The 25,184-nt window shown below is 37.2% G+C and overlaps 1 protein-coding gene across 5 annotated transcripts in view; it reads right to left on the reverse strand.

The window, feature by feature from the left end:
- The window catches only part of INVS (inversin), a 152,021-nt gene that overhangs the window by 124,963 nt on the left and 1,874 nt on the right, over nucleotides 1-25,184 (reverse strand). For 4 of the 5 annotated variants that reach the window (XM_029920842.1, XM_029920844.1, XM_029920840.1 and 1 more), the window contains exons 2-3: nucleotides 23,313-23,442; nucleotides 8,430-8,596 (exon numbers count right to left, since the gene is read on the reverse strand). In XM_029920842.1, coding sequence (XP_029776702.1) covers nucleotides 8,430-8,596; nucleotides 23,313-23,418 — 273 coding nt within the window. In that variant the 5' untranslated portion in view covers nucleotides 23,419-23,442. Of the gene's footprint in view, nucleotides 1-8,429; nucleotides 8,597-23,312; nucleotides 23,443-25,184 lie in introns of those variants that run through there. The other variant, XM_029920843.1, reaches the window with a different exon arrangement.

Consider the following 25,184-nt stretch of genomic DNA (forward strand, 5'->3'; position numbering starts at 1 on the left):
CGTCACAGTTGATTTACCCATTTGCCTGCTGCTAGGCATTTGGGAGGTTTGTGCTACTAAGAATATTTGCTATTGTAAATAAAGCTATCATGTACATTCTCATACATGCCTTTTGGTAGAATGAGGCGCTTATTTCCCTTTGGTAGTACTGGGACTGGAGCGTGAATTGCAGTTTTCTCTGTGTGTGTGTGTGTGCTTAGCTTTGTCAAACCATTTTCTAGAGTAATCAATTTGCATCCTCACTGAAAATGTTTGTGGGTTCCAGTTGTTCCATATCCTTACCACCAATTGGTATTATCAGACTTTTTCATTTTAGACATTCAAATGACTGTGTGGTATCTCATAGTGGCTCTAATTTGCATTTATCTAATTAGTAATGATGTTGAACACCTTTTCATGTGTCTTTTGAGAATCTGCATATAATCTTTTGTGAACAGAGCTACGTCTCAACGTATACCTCAAAATTGTAAGCATAATGTTAAGTTAAAAGAGCAAGTTGGGGAATGACACATAGTGTATAATACCATTTACGTAAAGACGTTAAACATGTGAAATAATATTGTTTATGGGTATGTTTCTATAAAGAAAAGGTAGAAAAATATGCATGGAGATTGAAACGACCAAAATTAGAACAGAGCAAGAAGACATGAAAAGAGAGGAATCGGGGCTGTGGGGGGCGGGGGGCAGGCACGGGCCCTGAGTAGCTCAGTCAGTTGAGCATGCGACTTCAGCTCAGGTCATGATCTTACAGTTCATGGGTTTGAGCCCAGCATCAAGTCTGTGCTGACAGCTCAGAGCTTGGAGCCAGCTTCAGATTCTGTGTCTCCCTCTCTCCCTGACCCTCCCCCACTCACACTGTCTGTCTCTCTCTCTCAAAAATAAACATTAAAAAAAATTAAAAATAAAAGAGGGTAATGGAATTTGGGTAGATAAAAAGAAAACCTCAAGTGCATCTATAATGTTTTATTTCATTACAGAAAATCTGGAACAAAAATAAAAAATATTCAGTTTTATCTCTTCTGGGTGTTAGGTTACCTGGGTACTTTTTATATTATTCTCTATTCTTATCTATAAGTTTAAATTAATTAATTTACACATTGGGGTGCATGTGTCCTTTTGAATTAGTATTTTTGTATTCTTTGGGTAAATACCTAGTAGTGCAATTGCTGGGTCATAGGGTAGTTCTATGTTCTCCACACCGAGGAACCTCCACACTGTTCTCCAGAGCGGCTGCACCAGTTTGCATTCCCAGCAACAGTGGGAGAGGGTTCCCCTTTCTCACCATCCTTGCCAACACCTGTTTTTCTTGTGTTGTTAATTTTGGTTATTCTGAAAGGTGTGAGGTGATATCTCATTGTAATTTTGATTTGTATTTCCCTGATGAAGAGTGATATTAAGCATCTTTTCATGTGTCTGTTGGCACCTTGACATTTCTAACAGTGGTATCTACAGCAAACTATGGAAACAGCCCAAATATCCACTGACTGATGAATGGATAAAGAAGATGTAGCAAATATATACACACATATATATAATGGAATATTAGCCATGAAAAAGAATGACATTGCAAAATTGGCATTTGCAATGACATGGATGGAACTACAGAGTATTATGTTAAACAAAATAAGTCAAGAAAGACAAATATGATTTCACTCATATGTGGAATTTGAGAAGCAAAACAAACAAGCAAAGGGGGAAAAAGAAAGAGGCAAACAAAGAAACAGACTTCTCACTATAGAGAGCAAACTGTTGGTTACCAGAGGGGAGGTGGGTGGGAGGATGGGTAAAATAGGGGATGGGGATGAAGGAGGGCACTTGTGATGAGCACCGGGTGAGGTATGGAAGTGTTCAATCACTATATTATACACCTGAAACTAATATTACACTGTATGTCAACTATAAATGTGATTTTTTAAACTTTTTTCTTAATTTTTTAATATTTTATTTTTGAGAGACAGAGAGAGAGAGAGAGACAGACAGACAGACAGTGTGAGCAGCAGAGGGTCAGAGAGAGAGACACACACAAAATCCTAAGACAGGCTCCAGGCTCTGAGCTAGCTGTCAGCACAGTGCCTGACACAGGGCTCAAACCCACGAACCATGAGATCACGACCCGAGCTGAAGTCGGACACTTAATCGACTGAGCCACCCAGGCGCCCCAGCTATACTGTGATTTAAATAAAAACGTTTAAAAAATAGCTTAAAAATAAGAAAAAAAACCACTCAGGTATATACAAAGGCAAGGAGAATTTATTAAAAAAGAAACCGAAGGGAGAACTGACTCGATGTCATCATCTGATAACAAATTGAGACTAGAAGATCCTGAAGGGCCTTTTCTCTTTGACATCTACTGAGTCCTAAGGAGTAGTATGAAGTTTATACCTATATTGCAGTATGATGAGTAGCAATAATATTAATAACCCACAGTCTTAGGATATTTCTCTACCAACCAGAATGCTTTCTATCTAATAAGACATATTCCTATAAAGCAGACAGGAAGAGGAATCTTATCTCATTTTATAGATGAAGAAATTAAGGCATACAAGAGTGATATGTGATGGGAAATTAAGCTCACAGAGTCCTGTAAAACACCACTAACAAAATTTTAAGGGGCTGTGGTGATAATGAAAAGGAACAAACATAACAAATACTTTCAATTTCAACAGTTTTGAAGACCATACCATTCATAAGTTTATCTGACTTTCAAATTTATTGATACATTCCTTCATTCATAAATTTATTAAACAAACATGAATTGAATCTTTTTTAAATGGCAGGAGTTGCACAAAGACTGGAACTAACCACATCAGTTGGCATATAGGTAAGTGAAACCTTTGATGAACGGCGGTAGGCATGGTGCTAAGCAGAAGTATGAATGTATGTGTATGTACACGTACATGCAGGGATACAGAGTCCCAGGAGACTGGGAGATGGACTGTTTGATGTGCTTGTGTATTGAGTAAGTGTGTACAAAATAAGGAAATCTAATATCTTAATATTGTTATTTGGTATTAAGTGTTCTTGCAAAGTTTTGGAGGTATTCTACCCTTCTCCTTTAATATTTTTTAAGTCATTAACCTGGAAACAGCCTATCTTGAAAACAGAAAATTAATATTCAGTATTCAAAGATGAATTGAGAATTATGGGGTGAATTAAAACAACACACACATACACGCACACAACACAGCCACACACAGTATGAAGCTTCTTTAGTTTTTGTGTTTAACATGATATATTTTTTAGAGTGGGTAGTCTTAATCTTCTTGAAACCAAATTAATAACCTCCTGGAAGATTAAAAATGCATAACTATTAACACTTAGTAAGATTGCTATGGCTTTTTTATCCTTATGAACAAATAAATGTATCTGTGGAAGTCAGAGAAATAGCAGATTCCCTGGAGGAAAACATTTCTAACAATTAGATAGCTTTTGTGAGAAACCCAGAAAAGGTATGACTGATTGCCTTCTTGGATTAAACCAAGGGTACAAATGAAAAACAAATTAGGTACAGATGTTCAGTGTATTGAGATTAATTTTATTCTTGTGGGTACCATTTTCTTAGCTGCTTGGACTAACAGCAATTTGTTTCCAGAAAAGTGAATATGTGTCAAAATAAGTAAGCCAATCAGCACGGTTCAATAAGTTTTTCCCATATATGTGTTCTGAAACTGGATAAATGTTTCTAATAAGCGAAATGTCTAGCGTTTGTGTTAATAATGACTTTCTATATAAGTAACCCAAAGTGTATTCATTCATTTGACCAAGACAAGTCAGACAATGTGTTAGATTTTAGGGGATTCAAAAATAAATAAAACAAGGTTCTTGCCTGGAGATCCAGCCCAGTGGGAAAGAGATAAGTGAGCAATTATTACAGTACAAGATAATGGGACTCTAATGGAGACATGAACAACATGCTATGAGAACAAGAGTTTTTGCTACTAATCAACCTAATGAAAGATAACATAATTAGTTCACTGTCACAGAAAAAGCAAAAAAGATAGGAAATAACATAGGAGAATGGTTGATCTTCAGATCAGTAGTAAATAAATGACTATTTACATGGTATGGCTATTGATACTTTATAAAATGCTTAGATGTAAAAGGTAGATAGGCCAGCTTTAATTATCACTTGATATCTTTATTCATGATCTCTGTAAGCAACTTAGGAGCAGGAATCATGCCTTCATCTTTGTATTCCAAAGCCCCAGCACAGCACCTGTTACATAGTAACAGTCTGAACATATGCTGAATGAATGCATTCATGCACATATACATGAATATTGATGATTATGCAAATAGCACACTTCTGAGTTCACAGATAACAGAATTGAGAGGGACAACACTTGAAAAGAATATTTGATATCTGATACATCAGAGAGGGTCACTAAACAAAGACAAACAAGTTTTAATAGTATCAGAAGGAAGAGTTCTTTTTCACTGCAGACATATAGGATTCATTTTTTTATATTCTCTCTAGGTGTATCATCATAACTATATGGTAGACATTTGGCTACTAGTGAGTGAATGAACAGTTCTTCCTCCACAATACATCTCTTGGACTGAACTCCTCCTCTCCATTGGCCTGAACTGTAATAGCTTTCTATGTACCTCCTCTCTCTTCCTCTTCCAAAAGAACTTTATTGCCATATTTGTCTCTCTAAAGTACTATAATGGTGTAACTTTTACTTCCAATTTCTTAAGTAGCTCCCTTGTAGTCAGGATATTTATTTGTTTCTTTGTTTGTTTGTTTATTGAGAGAGGGAGAGAGAGGATGTAAGCAGAGGAAGAGCAGAACAGAGAAAGAGAGAGAGGGAGAGAAAGAATCCCTGCTATCAGTGCAGAGCCCAATGTGGGCCTTGATCCCATGAACCATGAGATCATGACCTGAGCCAGAATCAAGAGTTTGGATGTTCAATTGACTGAGCCACCCAGGTGGCTTTATTTAAAACCATAATGAAAAACAAAACCAAGAAAAGCATAGGAGGTACACAGTATAAAAGCCTGGCACTGGCACATAGCAGACACTAAATGGCTAAAAATTAATGAGCTAGGTTTTCCTGGGGAAATTAGTTATTCATATGTTTTAAAATGAGAATAGATTCCTACACAAAAATCAACTTGTTATGTACTGAAGACTTATAAAGGAAAGAAAACATAGGGCAGTTGTAAAACTGCTTAGCTCTTTGGTCTCCCAGCTGTTGTTTACTGCTGGGCTTCTTTGAGACTCACCCAGCACAAGCACAGTTGAGAAATCTGCTAACAATTTGCAAAGAATTTGTACCCAGATTTTTGGGTTCCTTCTCTGCAGTTCCCTCTTCTCCAGGATTTTGCCCTCTCACCTTCCAGCCACTGCTAACTCCAGACTCTATAGTTTCTCAGCCTCATAAGGCAAGCGCTTCCTGCTAGGGTTGTATGCTTTTGCATTCCACTTTGGAAGATGCCTTAAAGGAGTGAGTGGAATCAATGTGGTGTTCATTTCCCTCGCTCCTCTTCTCTGAGGGATTGTAATTTCTTAGATCCTGCTTATCCTGACTGCTCATAATGCTTCAAACAATGTACATATATTTTGTTCAGTTTTTATAAATGTTTTTGGTGGATGGGTTATTCTAAAATAAGTGGTCATGGCGAGAACTGATGCCTAGTCATGAGAGTCTCTTATGGATTGCTCATTTTTCTGATTTCTTCTCTTATATCTTTAACTATTCCGTCAATGGTTACACTGTGTTTGTAATGATGCCAATATCAGTTTCTGAGGAAATAAATCTGTTTATTGCTTCTGCTGACTCTCATTCATGGTAGATTCCTTCCTCCAAAGGTTGGTAATCTTTCACTGTGAGATCTTATTTGGTCTATGTAATATGGGGGAATCCTGGAAGTTTAGGGTGAAAATGTTTGCTCTAAAGAGAATCTGTGTTTGTGTCTGCTCAGAGGCAGGGTGTGCTACAGACCTGGGACATGTCATCTCCAATTATTCCTTGAAAATTATTTCTATCAGGGGACCATGGGGAGAGGGAGGGGGAAAGAGAGTGGGGGAGAGTGAGGGACACAGATCAAGGGAGACTAATGAATACTGAAAACGAACCATGGACTGAAGGGAGAGGGGGAGGGAGGGGGTGATGGTCATGATGGGGGGCACTGGTGGGGAGAAGCACTGGGTGTTATATGGAAACCAATTTGACAATAAACTATTAAAAAATATATCAGTGTAAAAAAAAGAAAATTATTTCTAGATTCTTCACATTCTTATTCCTGCCTGATCTATACTAGCTCTGATTTTTTAAATAATGGTGCTTTTGCATAAAGCACAAATTAAACACAAAACCCAGTTTTGATCTGGACAGAGCAGAGTATTAAAGAATTATGACCACCCTTGTTCTGGAAATTCTACTAGTGCTAGTATAGCCTAAAGATACATTGCTGCTCTTGGCAAATATTCAAAGACAAACCACAACACAAGAAAGGGGGGAAAAGGAGGAAATCTATAATTATCAGAGAGTCAAAAGACCATGAAACTTGTTATTTCTGAAATCAGCTATGTAAACTGTGACATGTAAATATAGTTCTATTTATTCTTTGATGCTGTAGAAAGTCAGAATTAAAAGAATAAAGGAGTAGGGTGCCAGGGTGGCTCAGTCGGTTAAGCACTGTACGCTTGATTTTGGCTCAGGTCATGACCTAACAGTTGTGAGATCGAGCCCCACATCTGATTCTGCACTAGGCATGGAGCCTGCTTAAGATTCTGTCTCTTGTCTCTCTGACTCTCCCCTGTGCTCTTTCTGTCAAAACAAGCAAACAAAGGAGAAACAAAAAGCAAAAGAAAACAATGCACTACATCTTGTGAAGAGACTTATAACTAACCCAATTTCTCAACGTTTCTAGTCACATTATACCCTACAAAGATGACATGCTGTAGGCTCACTGACTCAAATCCCCAGTTTTTTCATATGACCCACTTGACGTTTTAAATCTTGACTTGGGTTTTAAATCTAAATGAACCACAATGAAAAGATCTAAAGTGTATCCAATTCTTAATACTGGTGCTATTTCCAATCTGAAATGTTTACTTTTTTATGATAACAAGTTAAATGGAGTTACCCTTCCTGAGTGAATAATTTTTATAGCTGACAAGCCTAGGTGAAAGGTTTTAAATACTTGAACAGCAGTTAAAACAGAAATTGAAAATGAGGGAGATTTTTAAAAAATTACTATAATGAAAAGCAAATTCAAGAGCAATAACTTTGGGAATAACCTGACAGACCTAACTGATCACAGCATATAACTAGCATATTCAGTAGTATATGTTAATGACAGTCTCTTTTTATGTATTCAACTAATGAAAAAGGTATTTTTCTAACCCCTCAATTAATCAGCTATATCTGGTTCACATTTTTTAATGGGAAATAACTCTAATAGTTTCTGCTGGATATAACTAATTTTTATTGCTTTTTATTCCAAAAATATATGTCTAAAATAACAAAAAAAGAAAAATATCAGGCACTGGAAATATATTTTATACACCATAATTTTATGGAGGGAAAATCATTTTCAGATAAAGAAGTCTTTATATAAATTTATAAGCTTCCATTTAAATTTTTTGATATATTTAATCTTAAAAATCTCAGCTCTTGACAATGCCTTTAAAAAATCTAAAATCATGTATACTAGCAATATAGTTTTCGATTTTTAAAAAGTTGAAATACATTTAGAAAATAAATTTCTTTTATGCTTCTTATTGCCCATACTTTAAAAAAGACTGCAACTTTTTGTTGTAAAAGATAACAGTTATGAGAGGGAAATTTTTAAACAGTAGAAAGTACCAAAATGCATACACATTACCAACATTAAAACTCAAACACTATTAATATCTTAGTGTTTCTTAAAAATTTTAGTGCTTATTTATTTTTGAGAGAGACAGAGCGTGAGCAGGAGAGGGGCAGAGAGAGAGACACACACAGAATCCAAGGCAGGCTCCAGGCTCTGATGTGTCAGCACAGAGCCCAATGAGGTTCTGGAACTCATGAATCCAAGGTCATGACCTGAGCGGAAGTTGGCTGCTTAACCAACTAAGCCACCAAAGCACCCTCTTAGTGTTTTTCTTTTTGGCCTTTGCTTTTTGCTTTTTCCCTATGCATAAATTGATTTGTAATGTGGTTTATCATATTAAACATACAATTTTGATTCCTTTTCTCTGACTTAATCTTAGATCATAAAATGAATTCCACTGCTCAAGGAATGTGGATAAGTGAGTGGGGTCACTCATGATTACCTGTGCTTTATTCTCTGCAGCATAGACTGCTTTTAGAGAGAACAAATGGAACTAGGAGTCACATATTTGTGGTTTTTTACCATCTGTCTCTTCCATGGTCCCATTAATCAACATACAAATATCTCACAAGAGGTTTACACTTCAAAGGACTTTAACTTCTCACCTTTTGAGCTGCAAGATGGAGGGCTGTTCTCTGGCTGTGGTCAGCTTTATTAACATCTGCTCCTGCCTTCAGGAGAGCGTCTGCACAATCCAGTCTGTCAGCCAACACACAGTACATAAGCGGTGTCCTCCCAAATTGATCTTCTTTGTCTTTAAGGGCAGAGTTTCCTAGGAGTATAAGAAAACAGTGGTATTTGATAATTGTTGTTGTTATTCCTAGTGTAACTGGGAACTACATTTAGTAACTTTATTATGAAGCTTTGTGTTAAAAGTGTGAAATATATGCCATTTTTACTTACCCTATGAGATAGCTATTACTATCACCATATTACAGGAAACTGAGGCTCTGAGAAGCTAAGCAACCAGTTTATATTATACTGAAAGTAGGTGGAGCTAAAACTCAAGCTGATAATTGATTCTAAAGGCCATATTCTTGGGACGGCTGAATGACTCAGTCAGTTAAGCGTCCAACTTTGGCTCAAGTCATGATCTCACAGTTCGTGGCTTCAAGCCCTGTGTCGGGCTCTGTGCTGACAGAGCCTGGAGCCTACTTTAGATTCTGTCTCCCTTTCTCTCTGCCCTCCCCCTGCTTGTGCGCACACACACACACACACACACATACACACTCTCTCTCTCTCTCTCTCTCTCAAAAATAAAAAAAATAAACATTAAGAAAATGAAAGACCATATTCTTAACTACTACATTATGCTGAATTACCATTGTGAGATATGGAGCTACCTCCTTTCCCACACACTCCTTTCTTTTGTGTAGACCATACACTACGCATTATGGTATGCTTTTACAAGAGATACAAAACTGACTCATGATTGGCTTCCCATTACAATATGGAGCAAGCGCATACTACCCTGATCCTCCCTCTAATTAAAACTAAAAACGCTAGGCAAAATACATGAAAAGGTCGAGAAAAGAAGACAAACTGTCTAGGGACTATGGGACTCAGGGAACAACCTGATAGTGAGTTCCTTGTGTTTCCTTTTTTTTTTTTTTTTTCTTTTGGCCTTCTAACGACAGCCTGGGTGCTAAAGTAACTCACAACCAGAAACACCAATGGGCAGATACAAAATTCCCTAGGAAGCCTGCTCTCTCCTGTCAAAAGATTGGTAATAGGGAGCCCTGGGCGACTCAACTCTGTTGATTATATTTGCTCTACTCAAAGCACACACAATAAAAGAAACTGTACCTCTTTTCCTCCCTAGCAGGCATGGCAGAGACTGTGGGGAGGAGCCCTATTAACCATCATGCCCTGCATTAAGAAAAGCATAGCAATGACGTAGGATCTTAACCCTTTCCAGCTAGAAAGGTGGGGAGGATTATGAAGAGGAGGAAGCTGGAGGAAGCAATTCTTTAAATTGGTGCATAAAGTCATAAACAACTCTGGGCAGCCCATGTGTTAAACTAACCAAAATCAAAGTAGCCAAAGTTTTGACAATTGAACTCTGGGTAGAATATTGTCAAGGTTGTAAATTAGCTTGAGTAGCACAGAAGTAGGGCAGATCAGAAGATCCCTGCAAGAGCTATGGGAACTAACTTGGCATTTGAACCATTGCCCGCAATTTTGGGACAGACAGTTCATTCTAAACCAAAACAGACTGTCAGTCTATTAAAATAGAAAAGTATTTATTAAATAGGATCCAGAGACTCATAACAAAATACACAAAATATCTAGGATATAATCCAAACTTATTAAACAAACCAAGAGCCAGAAAAAACATTAAACAAAAAAGAGGCAATCTTCAGGCACCGATAATGTGATAATACAGATACTAGAATTATCGGACAAGGATTTTAAAGTAATTATGATAAAAATGCTTGAACAAGCAATTATGAACACTCTTGAAACAAATGGAAAAATATATAGTCACAGCAAAGACAGACAGAATATAAAGATGAACCCAATGAAAATTTCAGAATAATAAACAATTTAATAAATAAGTAAATAGCCAAATAAAATAACTAAAATAAAAACCTTACTGAATGGAGATGACAGAGGAAAGAATCACTGAACTTGATGAAAGACCAATAAATATTATGAAATCTGAATAACGATAGAAAAGATAGAAACGAAAAGAATCAGTGGTTCTCAGGGCTCTATAGGACAAGGGTTTCAGAAAGACAGGAAAAAGAATGAAGGGCTAAAAACATACTTGAAGGAGTAATAGCTGGAACTAGCCCAAATTTGATGAAAGACACAGACCTACCGATTTAAAAAGCTGAGCAAAACTCAAACAGAATAAACCCTAAGAAATCCATGCTGAGTCAATCATCATCAAATTCTTGAAAACTAAAGAAGAAGAAAATAATCATGACAGCAGCCAGATAGAAAGAACATATTATAAGGAAAAACTATTCAAGTGACAATGTATTTCTCATGAGAAACTATTGACACAATATTTTTCAAGTGTTGGGGGTAAGGGTGAGGATGAACTGTCAACCAAGAATCCTATAGCCAGTGCTTGCCTTGGGCTGAGGAATAATGGAGGTGTTTAAAGGGTCATAGCTAAAGGGTATAGGATTTCTTTGGTGGGGGGGGTAATAAAGTTGTTCTAAAATTAATCATGGTGTTGTTTGTACAACTCTGTGAATATACAAACCCATTGAATTGTACTTTACGTTGGTGAATTGTGTGGTATGGATGTATGGCAAATCTCAATAAAGCTGTTACAAATAGCCCCACTACATATAAATTAAAATTGAATACTAAAAACATTTAAGAAATTCAGAGGAAGATAGGAAAGGGAAAAAACAGGAATGAAAAACAGTTTACAAACAGTAATCACATAATGAACTAGAAATCTTAAATCTTAACACCAATAACTACATTAAAGGTAAATGATTAAAAAATACACTAATAAAAAAGGATGGGTATAAATGAAGACCCAACTATATACTATTTATAAAAACTCATTTGAAATATAATAAGTAGGTTGAGAGTAAAAGAACGAGCACAGATATGCTATGTAGACAATTAAGAGAAGGCTGATTAATATCAGATATTAAATCTGATAAAATAAACTTCAAAGCAAAGACAATTACCAGGGGCAAACAGAAACATTATGTAATGATAAAAAGATCAATTCACCAAGAATACATAACAATCCTAAATGTGTATATATCAAATCACAAAGCTTTAAAATAGAATCACCAAAAACTGATAGATTTGAATGAAACATTTGAAAACTTAGTTATAATGGGTAACTTCAATACCCTTTTCTGTCTCAATAATTGCTTGAACTACTAAAATGAAAAGCAGTGATGACAGAAAAAACCTGAATACCACTCTAAAGCAGCAAGATATAACTGGTATTTATTGATCATGTCACTTAACAACAGCCACATTTATAACCTTTTAAAACACCAAAAACAACCCCCAGAAAGCACAAAAAACAAAAACACCCAACTCATTGATGGGACCAGTCACCAAAATAGACCACGTACTGGGTCATAAAACAAACATTAATAAATTTAAAGAAGTGAAGTCATACAGGGGTGCCTGGGTTGCTCAGTCAGCTGGGCATCCAACTCTTGATTTCAGTTCAAGTCACAATCTCATGGTTCATAGTTCGAGCCCAGCACTGGGATTCTCTCTCTCCCTTTCTCTCTCTGCCCCTCCCCTGCTTGTGTCCTCTCTCTTTCTCTCTCTCTCTCTCTCTCTCTTAAAATAAATAAACTTAAAAAACAAGTGAAGTCATACAAAGTATATTCTTTGACAATAATGTAATTAAGTTACAAATCAATAACAGAAATATAATGGAAATCACTGAATATTTGGGAATTAAACATCAAATAGATAATCCATGAATTAAAGAGAGTATCTCAATGGGGATTAAAAAACACAATTAAATTAATGAAAATAAAAGTACTGTTGTAAGGTTCACACTCTACACATGAGAGGGCTTATAAGGAAATATACATCATTGAATACTTGTATTACAATAGAACAATAGCTTCAAATCAATGATCTATACTTCTACCTTAGGGCACTAAAAAAAGAAGACCAAATTTAATCCAAAACAAGCAGGGGAAGTACATAATAAAGATAAGAGCAGAGATCAATGAAATCAAAATTAGAAAAACACTAGAAAAAATCAATGAAGCTAAAAGTTGGCTCTTGGAAAATACTGAAATTGATAAATCTCTGATCCGAGTGATCATTAAAAACAGAGCAGACAGAAGTTTCCAGTATCAGAAATGAAAGCAGGTACAACACTACAAAGCCTGAAGTCATTTAATGGAAAATAAGAGAATATTATAAACAATTTTATGCCCATAAATTCAAATTTAAGTTAAATGGCCAAAAAGGGACACACAGATCAATAGGACATATTTGAGAGTACTGAATAGACTTATATATGTATATGATCAGTTGATTTTTGACTAGGGTGCAATAGCAAACTAATGGATAATCTTAAACCAATGGTGCTGGGAAAACCTGGACATGCATACACAAAACCGAAAAATGAACAAACCAAAAACTCTTTTCCCTATATTTTTCACCATATACAAAATTTATCTCAAAATGAATCACTATCTTAAATGTAACACTTCTATAACTATCTAAAACTTTTAGAAGCAAACAAGAGTGACAATCTCTGTGACCTTGAGTTAGACAAAGATTTCTTAGACACGATACTAAAGAACAATCCATTAAAAAAATTAATAAATTGTATTTCACCCAAATTAAAAATGCTGTTTGAAAGACACTGTTAAGAAAATAAAAAGAAAAGCCACAATTTGGGAGAAAATATTTGCAAAACATATCTGATAAAGTGTTCTACCTAGAATAAATCAATAAAACTAAAAGGCAACCCATGTAATGGGAGAAAATATTTGCAAATGACATATCTGATAAAGGATTAGTATCCAAAAAATATATAAAACTTAGAAAACTCAACACTCCAAGGGGCGCCTGGGTGGCTCAGTCAGTGTCCAACCTCGGCTCAGGTCATGATCTCTCCGTTTGTGAGTTCAAGCCCCATGTCCAGCTCTGTGTTGACAGCTCAGAGCCTGGAGCATGCTTCAGATCTTTGTCTCCCTCTCTCTCACTGCCCCTCCACTGGTCAAACTCTCTCTCTCTCTCTCAAAAAATGAATAAAAATGAATTTAAAAAAATTTTTCAAAATTCAACACTTCAAAACAGAGTTCTTACAACTGAATAATAAAAAAATACAACCAAGTAATAAAAAGACAGACATGAAATTAAAAGATGGGTAAAAGTCTTGAAGAAAAATTTCACCAAATAAGCATATGAAAAGATGTTCAGCATCATTAATACATAGGAAAATATAAATTCAAACCATGATGTAATAGCATTACATATCTATTAGAATGGTTAAAACAAAACCAAAACCAAAACCAAACCTGACAATACCAAACGCTGGTGAGGACATAGAACAATGAGAACTCTCAGCCATCACCAGTAGGTATTCAAAATGGTACGGCCACTACAAAAAACTGTCAGTTTCTCATTAAGTTAAATATACACTTACTACAGGGCCCAATAATCTCTCTCCTAGGTGTTTAATCAGGAGAACAAAAGCATGAAACCTGATGTTCACATCAAAACTAGTATTTGGATGTTTACAGAAGCCTCATTCATAATTACTAAAAACTGGAAATATCCCAATTGCCCTTCTAATGGAGAATGTCAAACCAACTGTGGTCATCCATACAGTAGGATACTGCTCAGTAATAAAAAGGTGTGAACTTCAGATCTACTGGACAAGGAAAAAAAAATCTCAAATATATCATGCTAAGTGAAAGAACTCTGTTTCAAAGGATACATATGGTATTCATTTATGCTGCATTCTGGGAAAGGTAAAACTGTAGGGAGAGAAAAGAGACCAGTGGTCACCAGAGGCTGGAATGCGAAGATGGATTGATTATAAGAGGACATGGGGAAATTTTGGGGTGTGATGGAACTTGCCTATATCTTGATAGTGGTGATTATATGACTACATATTTGTTAAAACTAAGTAACTCTATAGTAGCAAGGATTGAGGTTTGTATTTAGCGTATTATACCCCAATAAAGTTTACTTTAAAACAACAACAGATAACTTCCTGTCATGTACTTTAAGTGAAAAAAAAATTGCTACTTTCATCACAGACAATGATCAGGTATTCATATACTAGTTGAGGGTAACCACATACAAGTTGAAAATGAGGGAAGCCATTTATTTTTAAGGTGTTTTGGCATAAACTCTACTAAAGCTGATCAAATGAGATATTTTTGAAGGGAAATATAAATGCTAGGGGAAGAAAGAGAAGGTGCTGTACTTCTCTTTGAGTTGTTTTGTGCCTCTACTGTGTTAGCTCTAAATATTTCAATATAGGGGTACCTGGATGGCTCAGTCAGTTAAGTGCCTGAGTTCGGCTCAGGTTATGATCTCGTGGTTCGTGAGTTTGAGCACCACGTCAGGTTCTGTGCTGACAGCTCAGAGCCTGGACCCTGCTTAGGATTCTGTGTCTCCCTCTCTCTCTGCCCCTCCCCTGCTCGTCCTCTATCTCTCTCTCTCACACAAAAAAGAATAAAAAATAAAAAAATATATTTCAACATATATTTAAATTTTGGATGTGTTAGGACCCAGAAGTACTTTATAGTTTCTTAGATACTTGTTTTGCTGGTCCAAGTTTCCATGTATTCTGGTAATAAAGCAAGAAAGGTCATTGCTCTTGAGATCTGGAAGAGGCTTACAATTTGTGTAGAACTCCGGGAGGAGGTAGGTGTTCTTTTTCAGAATCTCGGTTTGGGAGATGGAGGCAAATTCTGCATCTGATTCAACTTATCTGAAAATAGGAGCCCCTGTGCTGAATGGTAACAAGTCTGCTCAGAGTGCTAACACAGTGCTAGGTATTATTCCCTCCACAACGTTTAATGTCTGGTCCAGAAGATTCCAGAGTTTCTATCACTGCATTTATAGATAAGGACTCATTTAAACCCAGACTCATTAACAAAACTAAAACATATCATAGGTAGGGCAAGTTCCTTTTATCATTTGAGCCCTTCTGGAGTTAAAATGATACTTCTAGAGAATACAAACAAGGCCATGTCCAGTTGTCTTTCATGATGAAACGGCGCTCTCTACCAGTGTATTGTCTGCCGTGTTAAGCAAAGACAGTAGTACCTCGGATTAGCAAGATGATGGGACTTTGTATTTAATTTCTCATTGGGCATGTTACTGAGGGGGAAGATTTAGGAGCTGTGGTCACAAGAACAAATGTTCAGAAATGGAGGCAATCATCACATACTGGGATAATCCTAACTGATTAGGCTTCTTAGGGCCAAAGTGAAGTCAACACCATGGGGTTAACAGGTACTGTACCTCCTAGGATGCAGAACTTTAGGCCAATTGCTACGCTTTTCCCAAGTCTTCGGTAAGGTACAGGGAAACTTCAAGCCTTCTCTTTAATCCCTGGATTACTTTTTTGTGTGACTAGTATTATATTTGCCAACAGAGAAGATTTAATTGAGTTACATGACATCACCATACAGTATGCTGTGCCTGCCTATATGGCAGAATGTGTGTATTTGAGGAGCCTGAAATCATGTATTGGAAAAGCAGCATTCAGCTTCATTTGGGTCCTGTTTTGAATTGCTTTAGGGGATAGTGGCTCTCTTGCTAGTTTCTGAGTAATGGGAGTCCTACCTGCTTCTGTGCTTCCTGGCTAAAAGGGAATAACTGAAAGAGGCCCATGCCTTTGTCAGCCTACCACACCCTCGTCCTTAGTTCCTTCCACCGTAACATTCAGCCAACGCCAGTCCAGGCTGCACAACAGCTAATCTGGATGTTCGAGTAAAGTGATTTCCCGTTTGGAAGTGTTTGGTAACAGCAACACATTGCACACATGTAGCAGCTGGGATGTAAACTAACACTCACTGTATAGCCGTGCACTTAAATTTGAGTTCCTGCCAGGAGCAGCTAATATAGAAAGCAGCTGCCTAGTGTGCTGTGTTGTTTTAATTACTCTGACAGCTGTGGAGATAGCCTCTAATCCGTGACCAAATGGTGCTTGCTTACCGGGGGCTGGCGTTCTGCACGTGCTCCGCCTGGACCCAGCTCAGAAAGTTGGCTGGAGCCATGACTGGAAGGCCACCTCTCCCTCCACAGCATGCCGTTATTTTAAGGCTAGCTGAAGCAGAAGGGTCTGGATGGTTAGTGGGCCAGCATACGCAGAAACCAGAGCCCCAGCGTAGCAGTTAGAAGACATGACTGTCACAGTGACAGTTGCGCCAGTCTACCCAATGGCTACTGTGCCACACTGTCCAACACAAGCAAATCCGGCATTCTTTATTAACCTTTTATCTGCTTATTCTGAAACGTTACCTGCGTGTGGCATCAAAGATACATTTCATCTGCTTTCGCCTGCTTCGTACATTACAACTTCTGTATTGTCACAATCTTTGGAAGGCATTTGTGGTTATTGAAAAGCTAGGGGCACCTGGGTGGCTCAGTTGGTTAAGCATCTGACTTCAGTTCAGGCCGTGATCTCATGGTTTGTGGGTTCGAGCCCTGTGTCAGGTTCTGTGCTGACTGCTCAGAGCCTAAGCCTGCTTCCAATTCTCTGTCTCCCTTTTCTTCTGTCCTCCCCATTTCATGCTGTCTCTGTCTCAAAAACAAATAAATATTAAGAAAATTTAAAAACACAACTATTTGCTTAGGGGTGTCTAGGTGGTTCGGCTGGTTAAGTGTATGTCTCTTGATTTGGGCTCAGGACATGATCTCATGGTTTATGGGTTCAGGCAATGTGGAGCCTACTTGGGGTTCTCTTTCTCCTCCTCTCTCGCTGCCTCTCCCCAGTTCATGTTTGATGTCTCTCTCTGAAAATAATTAAATAAACATAAAAAAAACCCTAAAAACTATTTGCTTATTGTTATAAAGGCAACATGGGAACAATGGAGAGAACATAGGATTAAAAACCAAATAAACTGGCTTGAGTCTCAGCTGTGTGGTTATTAACTTTCCATCTAAATTTCTTAACTTTTGAGTCTCAGTGTCCTAACATATAACGTGAGAATTATAATAATAAGTGACATATTACATTTTGATGTCACTTGAGATTTTATAAAATATTATCATGTATTATCTCATTATACTTATAAAATAGCATTTAATATGGGGAGAGGGAGTCAGGCAAATCATGAGAGACTTTTGAATGCTGAGCACAAACTGAGGGCTGAAGAGGGAGGGGGAAGGGAAGGGGAGGCATGGTCATGGAGGGGGGCACTTGTGGGGAAGAGCACTGGGTGTTATATGGAAACCAACTTGGTAGTAAACTATATAAAAAATAGCATTTAACGCATTCCTATTTTGAAATTACTATAGTTGTTAGATTTTCCCTTAGACCCTGCTATTTAATGTGTCAATAAAATACGATTGTAGGTATACTGCAATATCATGATTTTAAAACAATTTGATAACTATACTTCAATATAGCTGCTTTTGTTTGGATTCCTATATGCCATGTTTAAGCTCTTAAAAGCATATTTTTGAGAAGGGGTCCATAAGCTTTACCAGATTGCCAAAACGCTTAGGAGAAATCCGATTTAGATAACCATTCAGTTCTTTGGTCACGGCTTAGACCTAATCAGCTCTTCCTGTCTTGTGTTTCTCATTCTCTCTGTATTCATATATGTGAATGTGTGTGTGTACACACAGATATCTCCATTCATGGAGGACCCATAGTTTAGGGGTTAATAGCATGAGCTTTGGAATCAGACTTCCAGGCTCTAATCTAAGTGCTGCTACTTATAGACAGGTTACTAAATTTCTCTACACTTCAATTTCCTACCTGTAAAATGAGGGTAATAAAAATATCCAAAACTCTGTCATGTTTTGCTGTTAAATGAGTTAATGAATTGCAAAACACTTAGTGCCTGGCACATATAACATGACTTTATGAAATGTTGGCTAATTTTATTACTGTTATGAGTATGAGTGCATATACATGTAAGCCAATACACACACACACACACACACACACACACACACACACACCATGTCTATGCATATATACATATGCTAAAATTCATAAAACATCTAGTGACCCTAACATTTAAGGTCAGGGTTGAGGTAAAGGAAGACATTAACCTGAAATAATGTTACTGCTACATATGAGATTCCTTCCATACCAAACTACTGTGTTGGGAGAGGTCGTAGTCAAACAGAGAAAATGACTCAGAAATTTACACTTGTTTGAACGGACAGAGCATCCAAAGTTGTGGAATAACCAGAATGGTGTGCCTTGTCACTTCACCACTCAAATAACCCCAAACACTCATAGCAGTGATGGTTGTATCAATCATTGCACACTAGACACATCTACAGATTATTCTGCTTAGTCTTCTCAAAGAAAACAGTATTATTCTTCATTGCATTTAGTGAGTTTTCACTTTGAGACACTTCTGAAACCATGTAAGCCTGGGTCATTTTACTGTGAAGTCCAACCTGATAAAACATTAACAGTAATAAGGGGTCTTTTTATTGTCTACTATGTGTCAGGTGTGATGCTGCAATTTTTTTGAGACATACTCGCATATATCATTATGTTAATTTCAGGTCGACAACTTAATAATTTAATGTTTTCATCTGCTGTGAAATGATCACCACAGCGAGTCTAGTTAACATCTGTCACCACACAGTTACAGTTTTTTCTAGTGATGAGAACTTTTAAGATCTACTCTCTTAAAAACTTTTTTTCTCTCAGAAATTTTCAAATAAATGATACAGTATTATTAACTGTAGTCACCCTTGATGTTTTATAGTCATTATCCCACTGAACTCTCACATACAGCATTACTGTCTATAGTTTTCAGATGAGGACATTGAGGCTCTAAAAGATTAAGTGGCTTACCCCAGTAAACACAGCTAAGAAACGACAAAGCCAGAATTCAACACTCAGATTTATGTGACTCTAAAATCCACGTCTTTTCTACTATACTACATTGTATCATATTAAAATGAACCTAATACATTTTATTATCAACTGTATCTCTGGTATTCATCCAAATTATCTGATTTTACTGTTAAGAGAAAAAGTTACATATCTACAAATAACATCCATAATACATAAGGATTTTGCTATGTATGTTTATGCTTTTAGGGCCCAGGATTGAGCCCTAAATCATCTGAATCGAGGACATAATGTTATGTTAAAACATTAATCCATTGTATTAGGTTAAACACTAAAAATCGCTCCTAAAATGATGTCTCATTCAGGGAAAGCCTCTTCAGTCCTTCTCCAAAACAATGGACGGCATAGAAAGTGTTCGATTTAATTAGTTGTGTATGTAGAAAGAGATGCTCATCTGTTTCCATGGAGTCGAACACATCACTGACATACTTCTCCATGGAAACAGAGAAGGGAAAACAGAAAATGCTAAAGTGAATGAGTTCAGTGAGCAGTTGGTGAGCAAAGATTCAAGAAAAAAAACCAAACCGTTAATCTGTAGTACTATGTTACAAATTGAAGAGAAAAAGCATGTATTCGGAGGTTGTCAAAATGCACTACATAAAAGAATATGTAAGATGCACTAAAATGTAAGACGAAACAGCTATTGCTTTGGTAGGGACATACAAATACTGGGAAATGCCAGGAACACAAGTATCACAGTCTTTGCACAGAGACACGATGGCAGGATTCTGAAAAGAAGAGCAGTGTTAACAGCTCAAAGTTGGTAATGAAACAAGATGATAGAATGCAGAGGGAACTCATTTATAAAATAAATTTATAGGCTGTATGCTAGTTTCACATAATTTTCTTCTGCTTTGCTTCCAAGGATTTTTTTTCTTTGGGATTTAAAATTATAAGAATATTTTAAGTTTTGTTATGCAAAACATTAGTTAATTTGTATGTCTGAACCTATATAACAATTGTTAATTTATAACACACTGTATATTTTATTTCCTTTGAAGGTTATTTTTCATTAAAATAATAAAGAGTTCCTTTTATAAGACAATTTTTTCTTGAGGTATTCTGACTTACAAAAAAAAATTTCCAATGGAATTTAGTTCTAACCTGCCTTCCTAATCAATTTAATTTAGCTCGATTTGATTCAACTCAATGCACAATTAATCTCGGCTCTCAAAATGATTATAGGCTTCTTGGGAGGAAAGGTACTTAAAAGAATGATTATAACATTTATTCACTCCTTCAACAAATATATCTCGTATCTCTACTATGTGCCGAGAACTGTGCTGGGTTTTACAAATAAAGTGATGAATTAAACAGTCTACACCATGGGGGCTACTAGCTTATGGCAAAGAGATATACGTATAAATATACAAGTGCAATGAAGAAAACCTGCAGAGTTCTAGGAGGGAGAGAACACAGCAAACAAATTTCACTGAGACTGGATAATGAGGGCAGGCCTCTTTGAAGAAATGACCTAAAAGCTGAAGATTGAAGGATGAGTAAGAGTTGTTCAGACAGAGAATGGGGAGAACAGTATTTCCAACAAAAGCCTTAAGACAGAAAAGGGCTTGGTGGGTTTGAGAAAATGAAAGAATGCAGGTTTTTCTAGCAACAGAGTGGATGAAGGTGAAGCTGGAGAGGGAAAGAGGAACAGGCGTACGTTGAAGTTTTATTCCACGTATAATGGAAAGCAAAGAATTTTGAGTAGGAAAATGACAAAACTGTATATGTAACTTTCAGTACAAGTAAATATGGAACATTTAACAAAAAAAGTTCAAAAAGGTAAAACTAGACTATAGTGTTTAAGAACTATATCTAGGTGGTAAAATTAAATGTTGTTATTATAGCAGTCAAGATAGCAAATGACTTCAAGGGGTAGGGTAGAATGCATTAGGGGATTCCAGCGGAACAATGTTCTGTCTCTTGACCTAATGGCAGTTACATAGATGTTTGCTTTATACTAATTTGTTAAACTTACATATAAGTTGCATGTAGTTCTCTGTATACGTCTAAATAAGTATGTTTTGTTTTTTTTAAAAAATTTTTTTAACCTTTATTCATTTTTGAGACAGAGAAAGAGAGAGAGCGAGCGAGCATGGTGGAGGAGGGGCAGACAGAGACACCCACACACAGAATCTGAAGCAGGCTGCAAGCTCTGAGCTGTCAGTGCAGAGCCCAACCTGGGGCTTGAGCCCACAAACCGTGAGATCATGACCTAAGCCGAAGTCAGAAGCTTAACCAACAGAGCCACCCAAGGGCCCCTGTTTTGTTTTCTTTTAGCAAAAGAGTGGATTGAGGTAAGGAAGTGGGGTGCAGATAGCTCAAGAAGCTTGGTTTTGGTGACAGAAAGTGACAACTGACACTACCCCCCCATATCCACTCTCTGATTTTCCTTTCTAAGAATTGAGCACCCTGAACTTTAGCTGGGCATGATGTCATCAAAGGATACTTTAGCCTCCTTTGTCCTAGGTGCGGCTCTGCATCTGAGTCCAGTCCGACTCCTAAATGACAAATGGCTTCTCTGAACTCTCCCCACTCCAGCTGCCTGGGCTATGGCTACAACAGAAGTATCTGCCTTTGACCCAAGATGGAAGCCACATGTTGAAATCAAGAGAGCCACATCCTAGCAGCCTCGCTGGATTGTTTTATGAAGCAGAAGTGTCTCTCCACCATAGACTGTCCACTTATCTTTGCACTATGATGAGAATAAAATATATTTCTATCTTTCTTCAGTCACTGCCAGAGCAGTTCAGGCTGTGATCGATGCAGGTATAAGGGAAGTTGAGAGCTATGGAGAGATACGGCAGCTCCTGGGTGGGGTGAAGGAATAGGAAAATGATTTTTTAAAAAGTTTTTTTTAATGTCTATTATTTATTTTTGAGAGAGAGAGAGCGTGCATATGCAAGTTGGGGAGGGGCAGAGAGAGAGAGAGAGAGGAAGACTCAGAATCTGAAGAATCTTATTTTGAGAGAGAGAGGGAGACGCAGAATCTGAAGCAGGCTCCAGGCTCTAAGCTGTCTGCAGAGTCCAATTCTGGGCTCAAACTCACCAATCATGTAATCGTGACCTGAGGCGAAGTTAGACACTTAACCAACTGAGCCAACCAGGCTCCCCAGGAAGGTATTTTTAGGTAATGGAGACATTAGGGCATGTTTACATGTTGATAGGAAGAACAGAAGAAAAGGTTGAAGGCGTAGTAATCAGAAGTTAAAAAAAAATAGAGCAAGGTCCCTGAGAAGATAAGAAGGGATGGAATACAGAACATATGTGGATGAGCTGGTCTTTGACAGAAAGGGATGTTTGCTCTGTTTTAGCAGAAAGAGAAGATGGATACAGATGTAGGTTGATTTCTAAATATCCTGCTGGAAAATGAGGGAGTTCCTACTTAAAGTCTTCATTTTCTGGAGGGAATATAAAGCACTAGATAAGAGTGGAAGGAAGGAGAATTGGTGGCCAGAGGTTTCAGGAGAGTGAGAAGGTATGAAATGCTCTTTATGGAGAAATGTGGTATGAGGAGTGGAAAGTGTTGAGTGCCTATCTGAGGTAGGTAATCCCATTAGGGTGCTACCACTCTTTGTGATCAGTTAAATTGTTCGGGGGTTGGCGTTAGGTCCCTTTATAGCTGGGATTGCCACAGCCAGCTGCAACAGAAGGTGAGGAGAAAAGACATCTCTGTTATTATAAAGATGAATTAATTTTCTTAGCACCTTTGAGTACATATCCAGATTTAGTGTCAAACACACAGATATTTCTCAAGTACTTTTCACCTAATCCTAAACTTTTTTTTAAGTTTCAGGACTTAATTACTTTCTTGTTCAAGTTCTGGAATGAAATATAAATAATGATACATTGCCATTAAAATGTATAAGTACACTGCAATTAAGATAAGATTAACACACTCCCTTAGGACAGAGTTAGTTTTAAAGTCTCTGTATTTATGGCCACTACTTACCTATGATGAGCCTGTGCAGAGCACCCTTATCTCCATTAATGGCAGCAGCATGAACCTGGGATGCTAATGAGGAGCCAGTAAGGAACACGTTCTCTGACCTGTTCATAGTCTTCTCCACAGCTGCAGCACCCTGAAACAATGATTTAACCCATGAGTAAGTGCAGGGACCATTTCTGAAAGCGGTTTCATCAGTCCTGAGTGGGCATATTATAAATATATAATTGTTGACTGGGATTCAGAAAGTCTGCAATCCTGGTCCTAGAATTGCCACAATGTTGGCCAAGTAAATGACCCTTTGTACAAGCTGTTCAGCTGGAAAATGAGAGGGATGGATGCTTCTAAGACTGTTATCAGGGGCTACCCAAGAGAAGAAAGGAGGTCTCAGTATTTAACCTTAGGCACGGGGCTCAAAAGCCACAGTAACTTTTGTTTTGATTCCACATAATAATAAACATCAGATTTGATATTGGGAATAAAGGTGATGATCAAGCCACAAAATGGGTATGATGTGAATTTATTGTCAGGTCAGAATCAACTAGATTTAAGTGCTAAATTGGAGAATTTTTATTTGTTCTCTCCTTATGCCCATCAAGAAAATATAACTAGTGTGAGATCTTGACCCTAGGAAAAACCACACCATTAGGATCAATCATATTTTACTCAGAAAAATTTTGTTTTGACTGGTAAACTGATGTTTTGCTAGAACCTTCTAGAAATGCTTTAGGGGCACAGAAAAATAGTGAGTTCTCTAGCATAAGACTGTTGAAGCAGAGGCTGGATTATGTCAGAAATGAAGCCTGAAGAATTCAAGAAGGAAAAATAGGTAGTTGCATCTGATTTTAAACTTCCTCCCTAAAGGTAAGATGCTATATCAAAGTTCCTCAGTTAATGCCTGCAAGGACCAGGAAAGTAACTAGCATACGACTCAGCAGGAGGCATGGTGAGCATGGCAAACTGAAGACTACATGCCTAGCTAAAGAAAGCAGCTGCTAATCATTTATTTAATAATAGCTGCCAAAAGGGCAGACAAATCCTCTTCTGATTTCACCAAAGTGTCACTCCAATCTCTGTGACTCCTAAGGATCTGGGAGTTTTGTAGGAGAACTTTATCACTACTGATGAGCTAGTACTTGCGCTGTCATTGACAAGGATTACTGGTTCAAATTCTGCCTCAAAGTGAAACTGTTTTCTTAATTTTGGTAAAGTCCAGCTCTTCATGTCTTTATTTTGCTGACAATCTGAGTTAACATGCTGGCAGAAAATATGGGCCTTGTGAGACACTTCTGTCATGTCTGTCATGTCAGAAAAACCACTGTCATAGGCAGGATTATATTAAAATGACTTGAAAGAAGCTACAAAACGGGTGAAGGTAGGAACAGAGTAAAGGAGGAATTGTACTTGGGCTCTAGGCCTGATTCTGTTAATAATAAGCAGCATTTCCTTAGGCTATCTCAGCTCTCTGATTTCCTGTAAAATATGAACGATGAAAAGGGTAGAATGCTGGTCCTTTCGATAAGTTGAGTGCTATGTACTAGGCACTGCTTTTAATATGTCATTTTAGATTCAAAGTGATTGCTTTTAGGTATATCAGAATCACACACAAAAGCCTCTTTACCTTTTGAAAAATATGCTAACATTTAGATCTGTTATATATATTATAGATATATATCTATATATTTTATATTTCACCTCGTAATTATTAGCACTTAGCACAGTGTTCAGGCAATGTTGCTGAATGAAAAGTCATAGGTTGAGTGCAAAGTCCAGTGGGTGAGCAGGATCAAAGTTTAATTTCTTGGACTAAAGAGGTCATACTCATGAGCATCTGATCTTTCTTTAATTTCCCATTTCTCTTCTGTCAGAGAGAAAGGG

Source organism: Suricata suricatta, chromosome 13, assembly GCF_006229205.1.
Source record: "Suricata suricatta isolate VVHF042 chromosome 13, meerkat_22Aug2017_6uvM2_HiC, whole genome shotgun sequence".
Lineage (NCBI taxonomy): Eukaryota > Metazoa > Chordata > Mammalia > Carnivora > Herpestidae > Suricata > Suricata suricatta.